The sequence below is a fragment of the Netta rufina genome (assembly GCF_964035555.1).
Source record: "Netta rufina genome assembly, chromosome: 1".
Classification (NCBI taxonomy): Eukaryota; Metazoa; Chordata; class Aves; order Anseriformes; family Anatidae; genus Netta; species Netta rufina.
Window position 1 is genome coordinate 55,206,907 of NC_140123.1, and position 20,515 is coordinate 55,227,421.

Consider the following 20,515-nt stretch of genomic DNA (forward strand, 5'->3'; position numbering starts at 1 on the left):
TGATACACAGAACAATGATGTTTTATTCTATCTAGCCGTCAGTAATTTTAATGTGCCACACGTAGGTGATTAACACGTGAGGTTGTTGAACACTGTTACTGTTATGAAAGGGTGCTGGAATGTATATTTTTCAAACTTCTTGAGGTTCCTTGAATAGGAAACCGGAAACCTGAGTTCGAATTTCATCCTTTGTTACATGCATTTTATGTCACCGTGGTAACTTCCATGCCTTCAGTGGCTCAATTTTCCCTTCTGTGAAATGGGGGGTAACCAGTGAGATATGTTGATCTCACTCACTGTGTAGTACTGTATCGAATTGCTTATGGCAACTGGTAAAATATTATCCCAGTGTTCAAGCTGAAATGATTATGAAAATGCACATAAAAAATAATTTTCACTTGTTCACAACGTGTTTTTCTGTTTGTTTTGGGTGCACACACATGCTTTTTGGTTTGCTCTCTGCTGCTGTTTGTGACCTGACTAGAAATGTGTGTGCAGTCCCAGGATTTCTTGAAGCAGGAAGAAAGTTCTCTAGATTGGTGTTTGTAAACTGAATTGTCATGAAGTTGAAATAGGTATCTACGTAGCAACTCATCATGGTTTTGTGCCCTTCAGAAAGCCTATCAAGTATCTACAGTGAACAGAATAAAATTAACAGTCTTTGGGTATGAATCACTGTCCAAAATTTCAATTCTAGTTTAAAATACCAGATTCTGATGAAACTTGTGCTGCTTATCAGGTGTAGTACAAACGTCTCTACTATCCCAGAGATAATATTTTCATTTCAAAGCTGCTAAAAGCTCCTAAAACTCTTCGAAAATGGTGCATTGAGAGTCCAATTGGTTTTAAAATCAAGTCTTGTGAAATTTGCTGTGTTTTTTGATAATAAAGTGTTTTGGAGCAGATTTCTGAAGCCTTTTGTCTTCAAGTTATGCATAGTCAAATGGAACAATACTCATATTTCTTGGTCTCCTCTAAAAGGCATCAAATTTTTAGGCCAATCTGACAGAATTAAAAAAAATGTTTAATAAGTGCAAATTGAGATGTTTATGCATGTTGGAAAACCCATGTTCCCGTTTATAAGTGTGCTGGTTTTAGCCAGGCTGGTGCAGTATACACAGAAGAAAGTAAGTGACACCATTTCAGCAAAATATTTTAGGAGCAGCAAGTATGGCCGTGGGCAGAAGATGTTAAACATATATGCCTAAGCACATCTGTGGGCTTGCTTTTCAGCGGAGAAGTAAAAGCTTTTTGCATGACTGAGGGTCTGAAGCTACTCTTTCCAAAACTTTAGCTCCTGGCAGCCACAATTACGAAAAAAACCCTTCAAAATATGATACAAGTGCAAACTGGGAAGGTATTGTGTTTCTCACAGCTTTAGGATTTTTTTCTCGACATTCTTTTCTGCATTAGCAAACGGGCCAAACTTTGAGTGCTTTTATTGCTGCTCATTCTGTACCTTGTAGGATGGTAGAAAGTGTAAGTTGTATCACTTTACTGTTTGCTCATGAGCTCTGTGCAAAAATAGAAGCAGATACTGGTGCTACTCCTTCCTCGTTTCTGAGAAAGAAAGAAAATAATTGGGACTATTCAGCTGCTTGGTCCTCCTTCCTTGCTACTCCTAGAACAACTTCTGATGTAGGTTCAGCCCTACCCATTAGCTAACACTGGGAAAAGGTCTTAGGCTGTGGGAGATTTTTATTGTCTTGTCTTTTTTTTTTTTTTTTTTTTTTTTGAGATTTCTGTGTCTGCTCTGTCTATAACAGAGCAGCAGCAAAGGATGCCCTACTTCCATTCCACCCCCACACTCTTTGGGCTGGTTAAAAGGGATGTAACTCTGGTATCATTTCTTCTTCACCAAGGAGAAGTTCTGACCAACTTCTGGCATTAAAAGGAAGAGGTCCACATAGATTCATATGGGTCTGTAGATTATATTTGCTGTCAAAAACACCCGTAAAGTGTATGGAGAGAGTGGAGAGACTTTGTGTGGGAGACATGCAAAACAGAAGCCCTCAGTGGAGGCCTTTCCATCAAGCTTTGCAAATACAGTACTGTGAAAGGAAGGGTATGCAGGAAAACTGTTACATTCTGTCTTTTGGTGAGAGAATATTTCGTTGCTGAATACAGGTGGTCAGTGCCTGAAAATCAGGCCACAAGTTCAGAGGTAATACCAACAGCACGCACAGCTGTTGGCCGTGGCGTTGGCTGCATGGAAGGGTTGCATGCAGATGTGTAACTGATTTTTGTTCCTTGCTTTTTTCTTCCGAGTGTAACTTCCAGTTTGGCTACGTTTGCTGAAAAATTAGTGAGATACGCGAACAGGAAGACCACAGAGGTCCAAAATAGATCAGTCTCTTTCAGCTAACGTTCAGTTGAGGTATGGCTATGTGATAGAACCAGCAAATGCAGTCCTTTTCTGCTAGGTAAGAGAACAACAGCTTTAACAAAAAATGACTAATGTGAGGGAGGAAGAATATTTCTTCCCATTTGTACACATAATGATAATAAACAGGAGCATTTTGAAAGGCTGACACTTCAACCATATGACTTAGATAACACAGCAGTGCCAGTCGTGTATTGTACAGGAGAGGTTGGAGTGTACGAGCTTCAGGTAGTTGGAAGAGAATGGGGTTAATTGTATAAAAACATGGCAAAACCAATGGATTTCATGTGTTAGTTTTTATCCAGTCTCTCCTGTAGATTCAAAGCAGTTTAAGTCAAAAAGAAAGTAAGTTTCTACGGTCAGGAAAAAGAGCTGATGGCTTGCATTCACCGGAGATCATTCTGGGGGAATAATCCCTTAATGTTTATAGCACTGTGCAATTTATATGATGTTTATTTTTATAGTTCTTCCAATGACAGAAAGAATCAGCTCGAAAGCTGTTCCTAAGCGGGAAGAGTCAGTGCTGTTCCTTCCCAGGTAATGCCAAAGGCTTGGCTGACTCTCACGTTAGGCTGCTGTGATGACTCTGACTCAGACCAGGTTTAACCATGACTGACAGGATGCCTGTCACTGATCATATCCGCGTCTGGGGGTGAACGATGCTGATTGGACTGGAATGAGACTACTGATACTAAATGGAAAGTCAGAGCTGCTTCTCTCCCATTAGCATCAAAGCTGAGATCAAAGTATAACGCAGGAGGTAAGGATTCTTCTTTCAATTAGGCTATGGTCTCTTTAATTAGAAACAAACCCAAGTCATCTTTATTGTGTCTGGAAGAAAATAGTTGCTGCCTTTTTGTGGCCGTCTTTTGGAAAGACCAAAACATGCTTGCCTGTCAGATTAGCCCAGTTTATTAAACATCTGTTTTCTGTCTCGTGTAAACCTTCTTTCCCTCTGGAAGTGTTCAAGCTTTGTGAAATATGCAGGGTTGGGAAATGTCATTCGCTTTGAGGGATTAACACCTGGTTTCTTAAGCGACAGGAGTCTTTTAATAGAAAGCAGAGCGAGGGTATAATCCTTAGTAAACATCAGCTGTAAACATTTCATTTCAATTTGCTTTTCTCTCAGAAGAGAAAGACTTCCTCGTCTCTGGAATATCTGAGAACAGAGCCCAAATGGTCTCGGGCTACAGGCATTTATCTTCTACTCAAGTTCAGATGCTGTGCGTTGGCAGGGAAGTTCTGTGCCTGATGCCCAGAAGTTTCATTAAAAAAAGGACCTCATCATCCTGCCTGGGCTGTGTTTTTTAAGACTGATGTTCTGGGGTGGGCTGTTTGGTTGGTTTTGTTTGTGCAGCCATCTAATGGAGGTTCCTACTTCCTTTGTGGGGAAAATGCCTTCTATTAAGGGTACTCCCTGCCAACTTCAGGCCACTGTAAGTATGCCAGGAAAAGCTTAATATTTAAAAGCCTCTCTGCTTACCACAGCACACGTAATCCTTGCTGTTAGAAATTTGCACAGGCGTTGCGCTCTTCTATTAAATCTGAAATTTCATCTGCACTTTGAGAAACGCTTAAATTATTTTCTGTAACATTTATGGGCTACGGTAATTGCTTCGTCCTAGCTATTTGCCCCTCTCCTCAATACCCATATTATAGCCATTAAAGTTTCTCAGAGAATAAGACAGTTGGTTTTTTTTTTTTTTTAGAAAAAAAAGACCATTAGACAATAGGGCAGCGCAGAAACATGAAGCAGTGTTTTATGCTTTCTTAGCCAGCTTCAACTGCTACCCGAACTGCATTTTTTTCCAGCTTCGGAAATGAACAGCAGGTCAAATGTCAGTTATTCATCAGCCTGAGACTTTCTTTTCTTCTCATGCCTGAAATTATTTGGCCACCCCTGTCAGACCATTTCCAATGAATATCAAGCATTTAAATATTCCCTAATTGTCACACCAGCCCCGCTGGATCTTCTGAAATTAGAAGAAGAAAAACATGTGTTTTTTTTCTGTAATTCTGAAACCGATCAGCTACACTTTTCTCAGCAGAAGGACATTAGCAGATACCCAGTATCAGCAGATACCCAAAACCCCTGATTTTCGCTGACGGGCGATTGGAACATCCTTGGGGAAAGGCTGGAAGTTTTGGCTGCTGCTGTTAATAATTTCATGTGCTTTTCAAAACGGGAGAGAAAATGATCCAAAAGCCAAATCCTGTAACCCAAGGCAGCAGGCTGTTTAAACGGCTGGGTTTGGGTTGTTTTTCGTTTTGTTTTTTTTTTGCTTTGTTTTGCTTTTGTTTTGTTACAATATTCTGTAGGATTGACAGAACGAGCGAGAATATAACCTAATTGCCAGCAGATCCAGCGCCTTTTCAGGCTGGATTGATGTGTTTGGAGTTAACTGGGAAATGAATATAATTACCTTGAATGAATTAACCTCAGGGTGGTCAGGGAAGGCTTCTCTGATGCCTTTGCCCCCGGGTTCGGCCGTGCTGTGTTTGCTCCATCGCAGGGCCGCGGGCAGCCCGGCGCAGGAGGCAGCACGGGAGCAGTCCCCAGCACATCTGTTCCCAAGCAGAGCCCACATCTGTTCCTGTGGGCTGGTTTGTGGGGTGCTGCTGCGATGCTCTGCGTGGGGAGCGTGGGCTCCCAGCCCAGCTGCAGGCGGCTCCCCTGGGCCACCCGGCTTGGAGGCGGCGGCTGTGCCAGGAGCAGCTCATCATCGTCACCCTTCCTCTTCTCCAGGAGCACGCCTGTGGGTGAGTGGGTAATGTGACAGAAGAGGAGATTCGTTGCATTTCCTCCTTCAGGAGCATGGGAGGGATGTTCTGACTCGGGTCAGAGGAAGGAGGGCAGCTGGCCTGTTGTCTGCTTCCTTCCTCCCCCCTGAGTCCTCTCTTCTGGCTTCAGAGGTTTTAAAACTAGATGTCAGGCTCAACCAGTCGCTCTTCCATTTGGAGTTAAGGGTGCAAACGTGGTACCTTCAGCAGGCTGTTCATCATGCCCGTCTCGGATTTGTATTTTAGGATGAGATTAATTGCTCTCTGGAGCTGCTTGTATATCCCTGTAAGGGGAGCACAGGGCCACGGCTTAGTCTTCATCTATCATCCAGGCACCTAACTTGTTGCTCAAATTCCTTTGTTTCCTTTTACTCCCCATCCACGTGAGGCGGGGAGTCGAGTCTTCCCTGCACCCCATAGCTGGCAAGCTATGCTGGGGGGAGCAAATTAAACCTGCTGCTTTCCTCTCTCCTAATTGTTACAGGGAAGCCGCAAAGGAAAGTATGCTTCGGAGGAGCAGCTCATTAGTGCTGTGGTCCACACGCATGCCATGATTAATTTACTTAAGCCTGTTCTTTGCCAGCACAGGGTGGTCAAGCTGAGGTTATTTTCCTTAAGCAGTTGTCTTTGCTTCTGGCCATATGCTCCGGAGGGGCATAAGAGATGAGCAAGATAAGCGTTTGGGAGAAAATAGCTGCCTTCCTCCTCTACCTGGAGAGTGATTGTTTAAATACAGCATGTTGTCTGCAGCTAAAGAACTGCAGCCTAAGTGTGCTGCTTTGCAGGAGCACAATCTCATGGCAGGCTTCAGGCATTTCTACGCACTCCTGGCTTACGCTCCCGCACTAAAGCTCGAGCAGGAGATCAGGGAAATTGGGCTCAGATGCGAAGCATCACTGGTATGTGATTGTATCACACAGCGTGATGAATGGCCATTCAGAGCACTCTGAATTTCAGGAACTGAAATTTCAGGTAAAAGCATATTTCCCTGTAACGTACTCTCTCATCTGCTTGAGAGATGGAGGAACCTTTATCACGGACTCCTTTTGCAGTTGCTTTCTTCCATTATTTTGAAGAGAATGGCAAGCTATCCCTGTAAACAAAGGCTTAAGCAGTACAGGATAAAAGAATGGCAAAATTGTATAAATTGCCCATTCATTTCCCTTCCAGTGCATTGTCTGTCGAATATGGCCGTGTGTTAACAATTTTTGCCTGCTGATACCACAAGCTGTTGAAGTGCCTCTCTCCAGGTTTATTTGTCTGCTGTTGGTTCCTCGCTCTGCATCCAGTCTTGCTTTGCCTTTTAGCTTGGGATTTGCTTTTTGCATTGGGATTCATCTCGGTATGTTCATCGGGGGTCGTCATCTGTGCTTTTTCTTTCCCTAAACCTCAAATCTGCCACAAGCCCTCTCTTCCTGCCTGCTTCTCTGGGGTGATGGAGCTGATGGAGCCACAGCCTTAGCAGCCGCTGGAGGAGGTGGCACTGGCAGCCCCCCTGCTGCCCTGGCAGGGATGCTTCTCTGGCCCTGTGGCAAGGCAGCTCATGGGGTTAGCCCTGCAGAAAAAGCTTTGATTTCCCCTGCTTAGCTGGAACAACCAGCTTGCTACACGATCAGGTAGGTGACAGGGTAAGTACAACAGAGCGTATTAGCAGCGCTTCAGATTTGAGTGAAGCTGCTGCAGAAGTACAAAGCTGCAGAAGTGGAAGAGAGAACAAGGAGCTCTGACCATTATAATACATAAGAATGTGACTTCATATCGGTTTGCATGTTCGTGCTTCCTTGCTGGACACTAAAACACACCTTTTACAGCTTATCCTCCTTGTCCTCTTTGTCTCTCCGCAGCTCCTTTGCAACTGCTGGTTGAATTTCTTGCTATTGATACTCTGCAGACTAACAGGAGATAGCAGAAAGATTTTGGAGTCCTGGGCATATCTCCTTGTAGGTTTTCAACCACCTTCATTCTTTTTCATCCTCATTACATGAGGATGAAATCGTTAAAGCATTATCTCTCTGTTGTTGTATCGGGGAGATCTGTAGAGGGGCTCCACCAGCTCCCAGGTTTAAAAGCCTTCAGAGGACTTAGCAGTACCTCTAAGCTTGTCTCCGTTGCTCCAGCGGGGTGCCCTGACAGGGCTGTGATTACAGTACACACACACAATTAAACGTTGCCTTTTACGTGACAATGCATAAATCACATAAAATGCACAGCTGGAAGTGGCTGCCAAAGTCTTTGTACCTCTTTGAATAAGGCTAGTGTGTTAAAATTGCTCTTGGATAAATACGTCAATTTTTGAATGAAAAGTGATGCATGAGGCACACATCAAGCACGAGATAACTCAGCAAATACAAACAGCAATAGCAGAAGTAGATTACAATATCTCCCTTTCTTATCCCCACCCCCAAAAAGGAGGCTTTGACGGATGGAAATTGCACAAACATAATGCTGCCAGAATATAAATAGCAAATGGTGAGTTATGACTTGGTGCCAGTTTGCTTTCTGATGGCCTGTTGGCAGATGCAAATATTCCTGCAGTGCACAGCAGCAGGCAGGTTTTCTCCTCGCTTCTTTCGCTGTTACCTTGTCACCTGGTTTTCCAATTGATCCTGGAGGCCTTTCTTCTTTTTGTCTTCAGTTTCCCTTGCTTTTGTATTTGTAGGCCCAGTTCTCATCCCACAATATCTGTGTATGGTTCTCACTGAATTTATCTGCAATAATCTCCATTTAGGTGATGGTATTTGTGTGTAGGTGTTGCATGGTATTCAGAAGCTTGCTCTTCATGCATAAAGGGGGACATCTTTGTTCTGAAAGGACTTTTCACATTTCAGTGCCTCATTGCATAGCTGTTACGATGCTTAGTTTTATTCCCTTCTGTCGTCTAACCCCCATCTCATCTCATCTTTTTAGTTTTGTCTTTTCTTAGAAGGTAGAAACATGCATTGCTTTGTTTGTATTTTTCTAGATGGACAAACTGTGTATCTCTTCATTGCAGGGATCTCTTTCTGGTCTTCCACAAGCGGTGCATTTTAACAGATCAGTTAATACCGGATCTGGAATAACTGAGTTAGTGGAAGACCTTCCCTTCCTGATTACTGACATGGATAAATGTCAGCCACTGTATGTTGTCTTGGGTGGACAGGAGTATCTGGAAATAGTTAGGTTAGTTTATGAGATTATAGGGTCCAGGGGCTCCTCAGGGAGTGTTGCCTGTTGGAATTAGTTTCAGATACCACTATTTTGAGGAACAGAATGGAAATAAAAGGGATTTAGCAGAATTAAGCAAGGAAATGCATGTAAAATGTACGTGAAAGAAAACGATTTGTGAAGCCTGAGATAAAAAGTCTTCTTACAGGGCTGTAGAAGAACCTTGTCAAGTGGTTTCCCAGTGAATCCTAGCATCAAATTCACACTGATTCTTGCTGCAACCTGAAATAAAACTAGCTCAGTGCTGTCTGCTCCTGGACGTTCCAGAGGAGTTCAGAAACAGCTTTGCACCTAGGAACAAACCCTGGTTACTGGCAAAAGAAAATACTTTTCCCTGAAGCCCCTGAATGCTCATTCAGAGCGTCCAGGTTAGGACAGGCCTCTGGAGGAAGGTCCAACCCTTTAGCTGAAGGCAGGGAGAGCTGTGAGCAGGTTGTTGAAGGTCCATACAACAACATCTCAGAAACACTAGATGGAAGGATTCAGGAGTGTTGTAGCATTTTATTTTTCTTTGATGGACTTAATTGAAGTTCAGACTTCACAGTTGAAGATGCATCACTGTTAACTCTGCGACTGGCCACCCAGAGGTAGAAAGCTTTGGGTTTCTGTGTGGCAAACTTGCATGTAAGGCTATAAAAGAAATGAGATAAGGTTCATTTTCTAAACAAGAATTCATAAGCTTGCTTCTTTTCTAGAGCTCATCGAACCCTTCCCATGAGGCAGTGCTCATCGTATAAATGAGATGTGTCATAAGCTTGCTTCTGGTTTAGAGTTCACCAAACCCTTCAGGTTTTCTTTTTAATTTTTTTACTTCTTGACAAATAATTACTTTGTGTCTGCGTGCTTTCAAAGACCAGGGAAGCTTCTAAAAACAAAATTCAAGAAAAAGAACTCAAGGAAACTCAAGGAAAGAGGCTGGTTGTGTCACCACGTATTCAACTTCATCGTTTTGGCAGTCTGAAGAAGAGCAAGGTAGAAACATCAAGCTGCAGGCTTTGTGAATCAGGGGAGACTTCATATGTGCAGCTGCTTTTAAAAAGTCAACAAGAAAAACCGCCTGAAAATCTTGTGAAATCCTTCTGGATTCCACAGCTAGGTTTTCAGACTTCGTGTATCAAATCAAGCGGGATTGCTTTTAGAGAAACAGAATCAGGAGAGGGTGACCTTGTTGCTTCATGTAACACAAGCTGAGTCTAGCCACTGTTATTTCTTTTTGTATCTGTTCCTCGAAATAAACAACTCTGAAGAGGTATATGCCTTTCAGTGGAAAGGTCGCTTCTCTGCAGAGCGTTTCAGACCTGTGCTGCCTACGTTTCGTTACAGGGAAGATCACGTCTACAGAGCTTAGCCAGGAGAAGTGGCTAAAGGTTAGGGAGGAAACAGTTCAGCATTTTCCTGGGCTGGGGGAACAATCCTTTGAGGGGTCAGTTAACACTGCTGGCCCTAGTTTCGCTGAAGTGATTTGTTTCCTGTGCAGATACAGCAGGGTTTCAAACAGAAATGTGGTGTCATGCTGAAAATGGGAATTTTGTAGGATGTTGTAGGGGAAGAAAAAAAAGAACTTGAGTTTCAGCCATCATGGTAATATTTTACTGAGAGTTAAACTGCAAGTTACCTCCTGCAGCTAAGAAGTTCAATAATTCACTGGCCACTGCCTCTTCATTACTCAAAAACTGAAATTTTGGATGAAATGGAGCTTGTCAGCCTGACACTAAAGTAGCACAAAAGGATTAAATTACTTAACACAATCTAATGCTTTTGCATCCGTTGATGGCTTACGTGTTAACATTTACATTTTTCATTTCAAATGAGAAAATTATTTTAACAAGAGATGCTCATTTTGGGCATGCCTGGCTAATTTGTCTGTGAATTATAATTATTCCAGCAGATGAATAACTTACACCCTTTTCCCACAGACATCTTAGCTCCACTCAGAGGTAATTCAATTCCTTTTTGGCCATCAGATCCTCGCATTGAGATTAACCAGGTGAGCAGAATCGTAGAATGATAGAAGTTACCAATTACCTTTTGTTTTCCTCTGGGGACGCTTGAAGGCCCTGAAAGGCTGTGCAGTGGTGCTGCAACTTCCTTTGGAAAGGTCACACGTGTGGAAGGTGATGTTGTATCAATGAACTTCTGGAAACGGGCTTCGGTGTGCTGGGTCCTTAGGTGGTGGATGCCAGAGGCTGAAAACCACAGCTCTAGCATGTGAAGTCCAGACGTGGATCTCCAGACGTGTTTTAGGCTGTTACAGTGAGAGTTGTCCAAGATGGCAAAGCACTGGGTGAAGGAGATGGGTCTGATAATGGCAGGCCAGATCTGCTTTGGTGACTGCATGCAAAAGTGTGATGGAAGAACGGGGGGGAGAGCTGGGAAAGTATATTTTGTACATTTTGAAGATGCAAATGTACAAGAAACAAAATTAAGAGGAGGGAGAACTGTGCTGGACTTGTACACAAGCGTAACTTTCCAGATTTATTACTTTTTTTTTTTCCAGTACTCGACGCGCTGGTGGTCTGATGCATTCGTGCCTTAAACATCGCAGCACGACACAGTCACATAAAGCAGCAGCTCTCCGAACCAGCAGTGACTGTGCAGCAGAGTCAGTGGCAGAGCTGGAGACAGGATCCCTCCCTCCTCGGTGTTTAATTGCCTCCCGTCAGATGCTTACGCATAGCAGAGAGTTAATGATGTGGCTCTTAAAAATTACTGCAAATTGCAAGTCTGCTACGTTAATATGATTAATTGGAGCTAAGAGCTGTAGCTAAGATACTGCTAAGGCACAGTTGTTTATACAGCTATAAAGTTGAATGTGCAGCCATAGCAAAACTTTCTGTGCCCTTCTGTCCCTGCTCTGTGTGCTGGCAGAAAGCGAGTGGTTGGCTGCTTTTAGTTTTGGTGGGTTCATTGTAGATATCAGAAGAAAGATCTTTGCAATTTGTTTTCAGCATGTTATTGAAATCTTTTAAAGGAGACAGGAGTGAGGAAAATAAATTCAGTAACAATACCTAAAATAACCAAGTCTCTCTGAGCCCCTTTTGCCCATTTTGGGGTTCAGTTTTTTGTTTTCTAGACTCTTGCTCCTGCTTCAACCTCCTGCCAGCTGCCCTGGAAAGAGCTGCCATGTGTGTGGTGCTGTGTTGCTTGCAGTGAGCACTGACCCTTGGGAAGGAGAGGGCTGCCTGGCTCCTGCGGGACAGGCTGCCTTCTCCAGACGGGCACAGAAGAGAGGCAAGAGCAGCTGGAGCGAGTTTCCCAGCATCTGGTTGAGATGACCAAATTACCAGAAAGATAAGTTTCTTGCTGATTTGGCAACAGGAATTCCAGTCCTGACTGGATTTGTGATTCATGGAAAAGATCAAGAAAGCATTGGTGAGGCCAGTCCTGCTTATTCTTCTGTTCTTTCATTTTCAGTTTCTCAGTGATGCAGTGTTTGAGCTAGAGACATGGAAAGGGAATGTTCACATTTAAAACAAAATTGGAAATGTTTGGGTTTTCTTGCGCTCATTTGAAGAGAGTGGAAACATTTTCCTCTTCGGTACAAGAAAGCTTTTATTGAGCCAAGCTGGAGCTAAGTTTGAGGGGAGTCAATAAAAGTTTGTAAGTAGCATGAAAGTTTCTCAAGTTCGCATGAACTTCTGTCACGTGAGCCTTTGTCCCGAACAGAAAATGTTGAGCTTGAAGGTTAAGATGAATTAAGTGACTTCTGATTGCCCGGAGAATGAAGGCTGTGTTGGTATCCTCGTGCCTGCTCCTTTGCGTATGGTTCTTTCATCCCTTTGGTCTGCGCTAGGAAAGAAAGAGGACTGTTGGAGGAAGGCACTGTGGAGCACTCTGTCTCGCATCCAGCAACAGCTGAATGCTTTATGGAAGTATATTAAGGCCCTGACAGGAGAAGGTAGCCAGCTGGCTGCTGCAGCAGGATGTGCTTATTCTCCCTCGCAGCCGAAAAGGAGGAGCTGGCAGGGCGCCTGCCGAGCTTGCAGGGCGAGAGGGAAGGCGCAGACTCCTGCAGTATTTTAACTAGGTGGGCCCTTAACCAGAAAAATAGAGGAGAAAGCACGCTTTTCAAGTCTGCCCAGGCCACCAGCTGGAAGGTGGTGAAGGGCTGGCTTTAATACGGGTAATTACCGCCCCAAAAGCCTCCCTGCTTTGGGATAGCGTAAGAATCTGCTTGCTGAAAGGTTGTGAGTCAAATAACCATGCCAGTATTTGCCTTGCTTGAGACAGCACGCAGCGTGGTGGTGTCTGGCTCTGTAAAATGGTGCCGTGACATTTCTACGGGATCTAGAGTTTGGATACCCTTTTACTATCCCTCCTTCCCCTGGTGAGCATACTTCAAGCCCAGATGTCAGCGTGGACTACCAAGAACGATAATTGAGAAGAAAGAAATCCACATGATAATGGGCAAGCCCGGCGAAGGAGTGCTAGAACAGTGTTCACCCTTTCGCGATGCCAAATTTTGAAGCAACATGAGATACCATCCAGTCCATCATCTGTTTCGAAACAGCAAGCAGGTGAAAACAGCTTTAAGGGATTTTTTCTCCGCTGTGTGGTTGCTCCGTTGACTGATAAGCGAAGCTCCTCGATGAGCAGTGAAGTTGGCAGTCCAGGAGAAGTTTTCAGTAACGTAACGAAGAAACCTTGCTGGCTTAGACCCAGAAGACAAACCAGATCTGGGTTCTGTGTTTGGAGATGCCGTTCAGTGAGCTCTGCTGTGTTTTGGAACAGACCTTCTCCCACGTTTATCACAAGTCCTGAAGATAAAGATGATATTAAAGATAAGTGCTAAGGCCTCTATGGACTTTTGATGATGGAGTTTTGGGTACTCCAGAGGTGTTTGAAACACGTCATGGAGTTTCAACCATTTCAGTTATCATGTGTTCAGATAATTACAGAACCCCAGAATAGCTGAGGTTGGAAGGATCCTCTGGAGGTCATCTTGTCACACCCTGCTGCTCAGGCAGGGCCACCTGGAGCAGGTCACCCAGGGCTACATCCAGGTGCCTCAAAAGGCAACCCCAAGCCTTCAAGGCAAACCCAAGCCTTAAAACCCAACCCAACTAATCCGGGCAAACTGTTGCAGTGCTCAGTCACCATACAGTTACTTGCATACATCGTCATACCGAACCTCCATGCCCAAAACCCAGGTCTCCAGTTATGAAGACGACTAAATATCTGTGTGGTCTGTGTTGATCTTTCAAAAGGCAGGAAATGCTGCTGTGAATTGCTTTCCCTATTTTTTTTTATTGATTTATTGGGAAGAGTTGGGAATAAAAAAGGAAAAAAACAAACAAACAGCAAACAACACACTTGAATGCTGCTCTCAGTTTACTCTCCCTTTCCAAGCTGGCAAGCAGACTTGAAGTAAGCTCTGATACCTGTCTGCTCACTGACAGGGAATCAAACGTGTTAATTAAAATATTATTTCTGACCCCTGCATGACCCGGTTACCGCACTGGTTTGAGATTACAGGTTGGTGTAACTGGTGCTGTTTTTAGCGCCACCTTAGCTGCTGTTCGTCTGCTTGACAAGATTAAAGATCATCTGACAGCGGTAGATGCAAATAACCAACCTGCCTCAAAATAGCAGAACATATTTATACGTACAGAGGTGGGGGAGCCTTTTCTGCGTCCATCTGAAGTCTGCTTTTCCTTGCCCTTAATTAGGAGCAAGCACAGCCACGATGGAAGCACTTAAAAATGTGGAAATACCTCAACGTGGCTACTCGCTGAGATGCTGAAAGTGACTGACCGTGTCAAGCACGCCGTGTCGTCTTTGCTGGCAGATTCATTTTGCAGCTCGCAGACCTGCTGCAGCTCCTGGTAGAGCTCCCTGGGCAAAGGTTGAGAGGCGGGCTGGGGATTTATGGTGCTTTCTCAGTTGCTTAGGAAGGAGGCAAAGAATACAGCTCAGGTTTCTCTTAGCAAGTTGAAGGAATTTCGGCCCTTGTTTTCAGACTCGCAAGTGCTTGAGGCTTCAAAGCCGTGTACGTGTGAAAAAGGGGGGAAGGAAGAATCCACAGCACTGCTAATCTCATGTTAACTTCAAAGAAAGGGTTGAAACCCCAGCTGTAGGAAAACAGAGAGGATATTCAAAACAAAACACTTGCGTTCAGCTCTCTCACAAGCAGGTACTACACCATGAAGAGCCTGCTGTCCTGGCCAGCAGGATATCGACCCCATATCCAGTTTTCAGAAATCTGTGTCTATTTTTTCACTTTTTCTTCCAATAAAGCATGAAAGCTAGAGTTTTTATTTTATTTTATTTTATTTTTTTATTACAAAATCTGGCCAGCTGTTTTGATACTGAATGATCTGTATGCAATATGTGGTAAGAATAGCATTTTAAAGAATTTGTCATTGATTTAGGAACCATAGATGAAGGCGAGAGGTTGACATTAAAAACAAATTACCTCTGGCGTCATTTGGAGGAAGAAAATAAGAAGCTTTAATTGCTTATTTTTACATCTGATCCAAGCGCTGAGAGCACTTAAACATCTTTCTCCTGTTGTTTTTTTTTTTTAACCGTGTGTGTTGTCAGACTCCTCGTGTCTCCAGCTGAAAAAGGAAATGAAGCTGGAATCCCGGTTCCGTCTGTTCTTTTGTGCAGCAGCACTTTCTCACAACAGGGCAGCTACTTGAAGCGAAGCAGGAATGCCTTGTCAGTTTGTCTCAAACTCTTGCTAGCCACATGGGAAAAGCTCGGGAGCAGAGGGAAAATCTTGGTCTGGTTTGTCCCTTTTTTTGCATGGGAGCGGAGGAATTCACAAACCTCAGGGAACGCTGGTCGCTGGGTACAGGAACTAAAATGGTTGCTTGTTTCTGAGGGCAAGCTAGCTCTGCTATAGGCATGCACAACAAATCTAGCTCTGTGAGTTGGGTTAAAAAAATCATTTAATAGGCAAAACGAACCTGGTGATTATTAAAATATCTCATTTCTCTCCTGCAGTGTAGTAATCTGTTTCAAATTCCGGATCACTGAGCAAAAAAAGCTAGATTTTATAGCAATCAAACAGTAGTGCTATATAAATACACCATTTAAAGAGAGTGAGAGACCGTGTACACACTAGTGTATAATACTACAGGATCACAGGATGGCTGAGGCTGGAAGGCACCTCTGGAGGCCATCCCATCCAACCCCTGCTCCAGCAGGACCACCAGACCATATCCAGGTGGCTTCTGAAGGTCTCCAAGGAGGAGACCCCACAGCCTCTCAGGGCAGCCTGTGCCAGGGCTCCCACACCCACACAGCACAGCAGTGCTGCCTGGGGCTCAGGGGGAGCCTCCTGGGGGCCAGTTTGTGCCCCCTGCCTCTTGTCCCAGGACCAGGCACCACCAAAAAGAGCCTGGCTCCATCCTCACTGCACCCTCCATTCAGGTATTTATAGACATTGCTAACAAGCAAAATAACATTATGAATGGCATCCTTGGCAATGGCAATGCTTCTGCTTTAAAGCTGTGGCAAAATTGCTTTATGTAACATTTTCTAATTTAATTACATCCATTTATCCATTTTCTTTCATCCAGTGTAGCTAAGGCTGACTTCACACAGCTGACCTACTCTGGGGGTGTAGCTGCTGTCCTATACCATCTCCCAGGCTTTTTCGTGCAATCCAAGTGAATGTTCTGTCAATGGAAAACCTGCTGTTAGATGTATGGAAATACGAGGAGAGGCAGTATTCCTAGAGGAGGAGCTTTGCAAGAGAGGTATTCGTATGTTTTAAGATTCCTGTAGTGATGATGTGCTCCTTCCAGAGAGATGGAGCCGCACGCTTTTAGGAATTTACAAATTTCCAGATCATTGATGGCTGTAGCAACAATTGCTCTGCAGGGCCCCATGTGTGCACCAGCACTTCATGGCACGGGGGCTGTTGTGCTGGAAAGGAAATCTCACTGAATGCATGAGGTTACTTTTATTACTCAGCCTGTGAATTCTCAGGAGCTGACAACCCGCTCCTACGAGCCGAGAGCTAAGAGATGAAACTGCATTTGAGCTCCTGCTGCGTGTGGAACATAACGATACAGGTAAATTGGGAGACCGGGATCTTTTAGCAGGAAGGCTTCAAAGGTAGCTGTCGTCAGCTGGATAGGAACCTTTGACGCTTGAGCCAGCTCCTGTGAAGAGCTAAGTGGCTGAATGCCACGCAGTGTTTGAAACAAAGCAGAATTACCACCAGAAATCTTCATGGACTTGCACACCTATTGGTGTCCTTCAGCTTTTATTTCTGAGCAGTGATCTTTTTTTTGAGAATGTGGCATTACAAAAACAAGCAAACAATTAAGCAGAAAAAACACAACAGCAAAAGCAGACCAGGAAAGGAGATTTTGTTACAGGACTCAGTGTAAGTCATTGGACTTACACTGTCGTGAGATTTTGCATTTTTAAACTGCTTGGAAGATGGCTGAAGAGCCACAGCTTTCACTGTTCATGCTGTTATAAAACATCACTTTTACAAAATGCTTTTCAACACTTAAGTGTGAGCGTTGAAAATGGTTATTTGCATTTTGAGTTCGCAGTGAAGCATACCGTAAAACTCCTGAACTACGCTGGCTTGTGATGCTAGACACAGCAGCTGTGGATGGGGATAGAAAGTTCCTGCTTAATTCTCAGGTTTGTAATCCATACAGGGAAGAGGGAATTGTTCTCTCATTACTTGCGTTCACCCTTTGCAAAAGAAAAGAAACTGATGGATATGATTTGAAATGGTGACAGATTTTTATACCGGGTTTTTTTTATTAGTAGCTCCTTGGGGCTCAGCTCAGTACAGTAATCACAAAATAACCATTTCCTTTAATATGAGAAATTATGGATATTTCAGCACAGTTCCTTGCAAAAGCTTAAGCGTTTACATTCATTTCTAACAGTTGAAGATATCTGGAAGCACTACTGTAATCCCATGGGATGAGCTTCGTAATCTGCAAAACCATCTGACAAATACATATTTAGGCTCAGGTAGTACTTTGCCCCCTAGATCCATACTAAGCGTGGGTTTATCTCATGTGCCCTTTGTTTGGGATGCTTTTATTCAATAAACTCACAACATTTACTCAGACCCACTCTGTTTAATGTGCCTTCAATGCTGCTTTTTTGCTTCTTTCTCTTTTTCCCAGCTAGCAAGAACAAAGTGCTATGCAGGAATGTAAGTGCCTCTTCACTACAGAAATCCTATCCCAAGAACCCGAAGTTGCCCAGCTCAAAGATTTTTTTGTTGCAAACACTCTCAGTAATGGTTTTAGTAAGTCAGAAATGCCGGGTTGCTAACTGCATTGATTATTACTGACCTATTAACCTTGAACTACTAAAACAGTCGGTAGTTGCTGTTCTGAATGCAAGCAGAAATATAGCTGGCATCAGCGGCCGATGTGCTGTTTTGCATTCTCAGTCTGTAGTCGGATTCTTCTGCTCCACTTTGGTACCTGATGGCATTTACAGATGAAAATTCTTGAATGGCAGGTGCGCTGCGACTGTCAAAAATGTGCATGCACAGACTTACGAAACGAAGAGCGTGCTTACGTGCCCTGCAAAGGAAGGGAACCAAAACTGCAATCACAAGACAAATTATCTCTCTAATTTGATACAGTTAGCAGCTGTTGTCAACTTCTGTCAGGCAAGTTATTCAGAGTTAAATGTTCCTGAAGCGTGCTGTATCCTTCTACCTGAGTAGTTTGCCATTAAAAGTATGAAGAAAATTCTGATACAATCATTTTGAGACATCTGTGGAACAGGGTGATATCAAATACTCAGGCTGCTTCTGTGGTTTTAAAAAATGCACACAAATATTTGTGTTGTAACCACCGAGGTGTATACTTTTTCTGTATACTAAGGGGACTGGTGAGTCTTTTTTTTCCCTGTAATTCAGACGTGGCCCATTTTTTGCAGCTGGGCAAAAATCTGGATCTTCTGGTCTTGAGGCTTTTCTATCTGGAAATATCCCACAGATTAAGCTCCAGATGAAACCACGTTGATTTCGAGCGAGAGGAAAACAGGGCCTTAAACAGGAATCTTTAGCTTTATCGTCCTCGTTCCCCGTTCCAGTGACTGCCAAGCCATTGGTTTCCCACCACGTTTCTGTTTTTGGACTATCTCTCAGTTACAATGTCATGAATTCTCACTGCTGGCAGTAACACACATGTTTTCATTTACTGCATTACGGGTATTCTCCAGACAACCCGTCTGTTGAAAAGAAATTAATCCCAGCAGCGAGCTAAGATGCTGAATTCTCAGCAGTTTGTGGACCCGTGTTTTTATGTTGAGACTATTTATATCTGGATTGAATTAATTTGAATATGTAACCAGGTGGTTGTGGTTACGTCTTTTATTATCAATTCTATGTGAAAAGCTAGCAGAATGCAACCGGAGGATGGGAAAACTCAGTAAATGCAGTTGGGAAATACAGCATTGGAAACGCAGCTTGCATTTCTCCACTTTATGTCTATGATTTCAGGCATGACAAGGATCAAGGAATATAATTATACAACGTATAATAACCCGAGTATGCTAAGGAAGGCACGCTATTTACGATTTCCAGACCTGACGCATTTTAAAATTTCACTGCAGATGAAAATCTAATAACGTGTGGGGATTTTTTGTCCTGTGGTGTCCAATCTCGCCAACAATAAAAAGTCACAAAATATCCAGGCAACTTCTTAGATGACCTCTTTTGAAAGAGAGAAGAGAATTTGGAAGGTAACCTGCAAGGTCTGTTACTAAGCTGCAAATTCATACTCAGCAGGGCTGTGCTTTTTATCTGTCTTTCTTCTCCCATGAATATTCAAAATTGCTGGCTCAAGGAAGAAATGGGCTTAGTCTTGAGCTGCATTTTACAGCGAGCAGAGAGAGCAAAAAGATTTATTTTTACTCCTGTTAGATATTAAGCACTTAAACTATCTGATTGATTTTCTTCGGGATTGCTCCTTTTAGGAGGAAGCTAGCTTAACATGCAACTTGTATCTGTAATGATTATCACCTCTACTCCATTTCACTGAAACCGAAGATTAATCAAAGCGAAAAATGGAAGGGCTTTTTATCTCAGTCCTTGTTTTCATGCGGTTTGAGAGAATTTAATAGCGAGAAATGGAGAGGCTGAGTACTGTAAAGGCAAATAAAAACTCCGCTGGTAAATTCTTCAGTATCACATTAACCCCAGTGCCCATGGTGTTGGCTGTGATGACATTCAGTCGGTCTTGGAGGAGCGTGGAAACCAAGCAGCAACTGTGGCGACATGGATTGGGCTGTTATGCCTCCTGAAACCTCTGTCTCTCTGCCACAAGAAGTAGTGTCCAAGAAATAGCCTTTGGTTGGGCCTTGCTGATGTGCTTTTTAACACTGAGCGCTGTTAGAAATCCCTAAGCAGGGATTTTGGATGATACACCGGGCTCTTTTTTTTTCCAGAGGTTGCATTGAAACCAGTCTTGCTTTCCTCTTGAGGACTTCCACTGGAATTCACTATTTATTTATGATGTATTGCTGTTAGCAGCAGGCTTTAAACACAGCCTGCCTTTCTCAAGATGACAAAATGCCTAGAATCAAAACTTTCTGAAGTGTTAGTAAATAACTGCAGAGTTTGTTTGCAAAGGGCGACGCAGGCAGTGAATTTAAATACATGCAGATCAGCATTTTCAGTAATAAGGGCGTGCATAGCTAGAGGATTGGGAAAATATCTGTTTTAGAAAGCGTTCTCTTGGTTTCTCTTCCTGTATATTGATTTTACAAAAGCTTTTTATCTGGTGACTAATGTATGCATGAGGAATATTTGTGTAATCCCCTGTGTCTGAGGGGCAGCCTCTCTGTTTGAGGGTTTCCCACATCAGTCTCCGTCAGAATGTTCTCTCCTATCTTGAGTCCACATGCAAAAAAAGAGGAAAACCGGCAGAGATGTATTATATATATCTCTGTTACTCATTGCCCCTACTCCTGTATATTTCTTTTTAAAGTAATTTCCAGTTTGGGAACCGTGGTGGGGCTTTCCTATGCTACAGAAAATAACATTAAACAGAGGAAGTACTTTTGAAGAAACTTTATTAAGAATAACCGCTATTTCTGTAGTAACTCTCTGCGTTGTGGCAATGGAGAGAAATGCAGCTGACAGATAAAATTATTTGTTTTGACATTCAGTTTACAGGTGCTTTGAGGAGCGGCCAAGCC

General features: G+C 43.3%; 1 protein-coding gene and 1 long non-coding RNA gene across 10 annotated transcripts in view; both read left to right on the forward strand.

The window, feature by feature from the left end:
- FARP1 (FERM, ARH/RhoGEF and pleckstrin domain protein 1) overlaps positions 1 to 20,515 on the forward strand; it is a 195,022-nt gene that overhangs the window by 38,898 nt on the left and 135,609 nt on the right. Inside the window, exon 1 of one of the 9 annotated variants that reach the window (XM_084298531.1) lies at positions 16,913 to 16,981. The exons of the other annotated variants lie outside the window; for them this stretch is intronic. Coding sequence (XP_084154657.1) covers positions 16,928 to 16,981 — 54 coding nt within the window. The 5' untranslated portion in view covers positions 16,913 to 16,927. Of the gene's footprint in view, positions 1 to 16,912; positions 16,982 to 20,515 lie in introns of those variants that run through there. 9 annotated transcript variants of the gene reach the window in all.
- LOC311216943 lies at positions 10,287 to 16,629 on the forward strand. Its single transcript, XR_014618988.1, has 3 exons — positions 10,287 to 10,355; positions 10,866 to 11,009; positions 15,898 to 16,629. It is a non-coding gene; the product is annotated as an uncharacterized lncRNA (long non-coding RNA).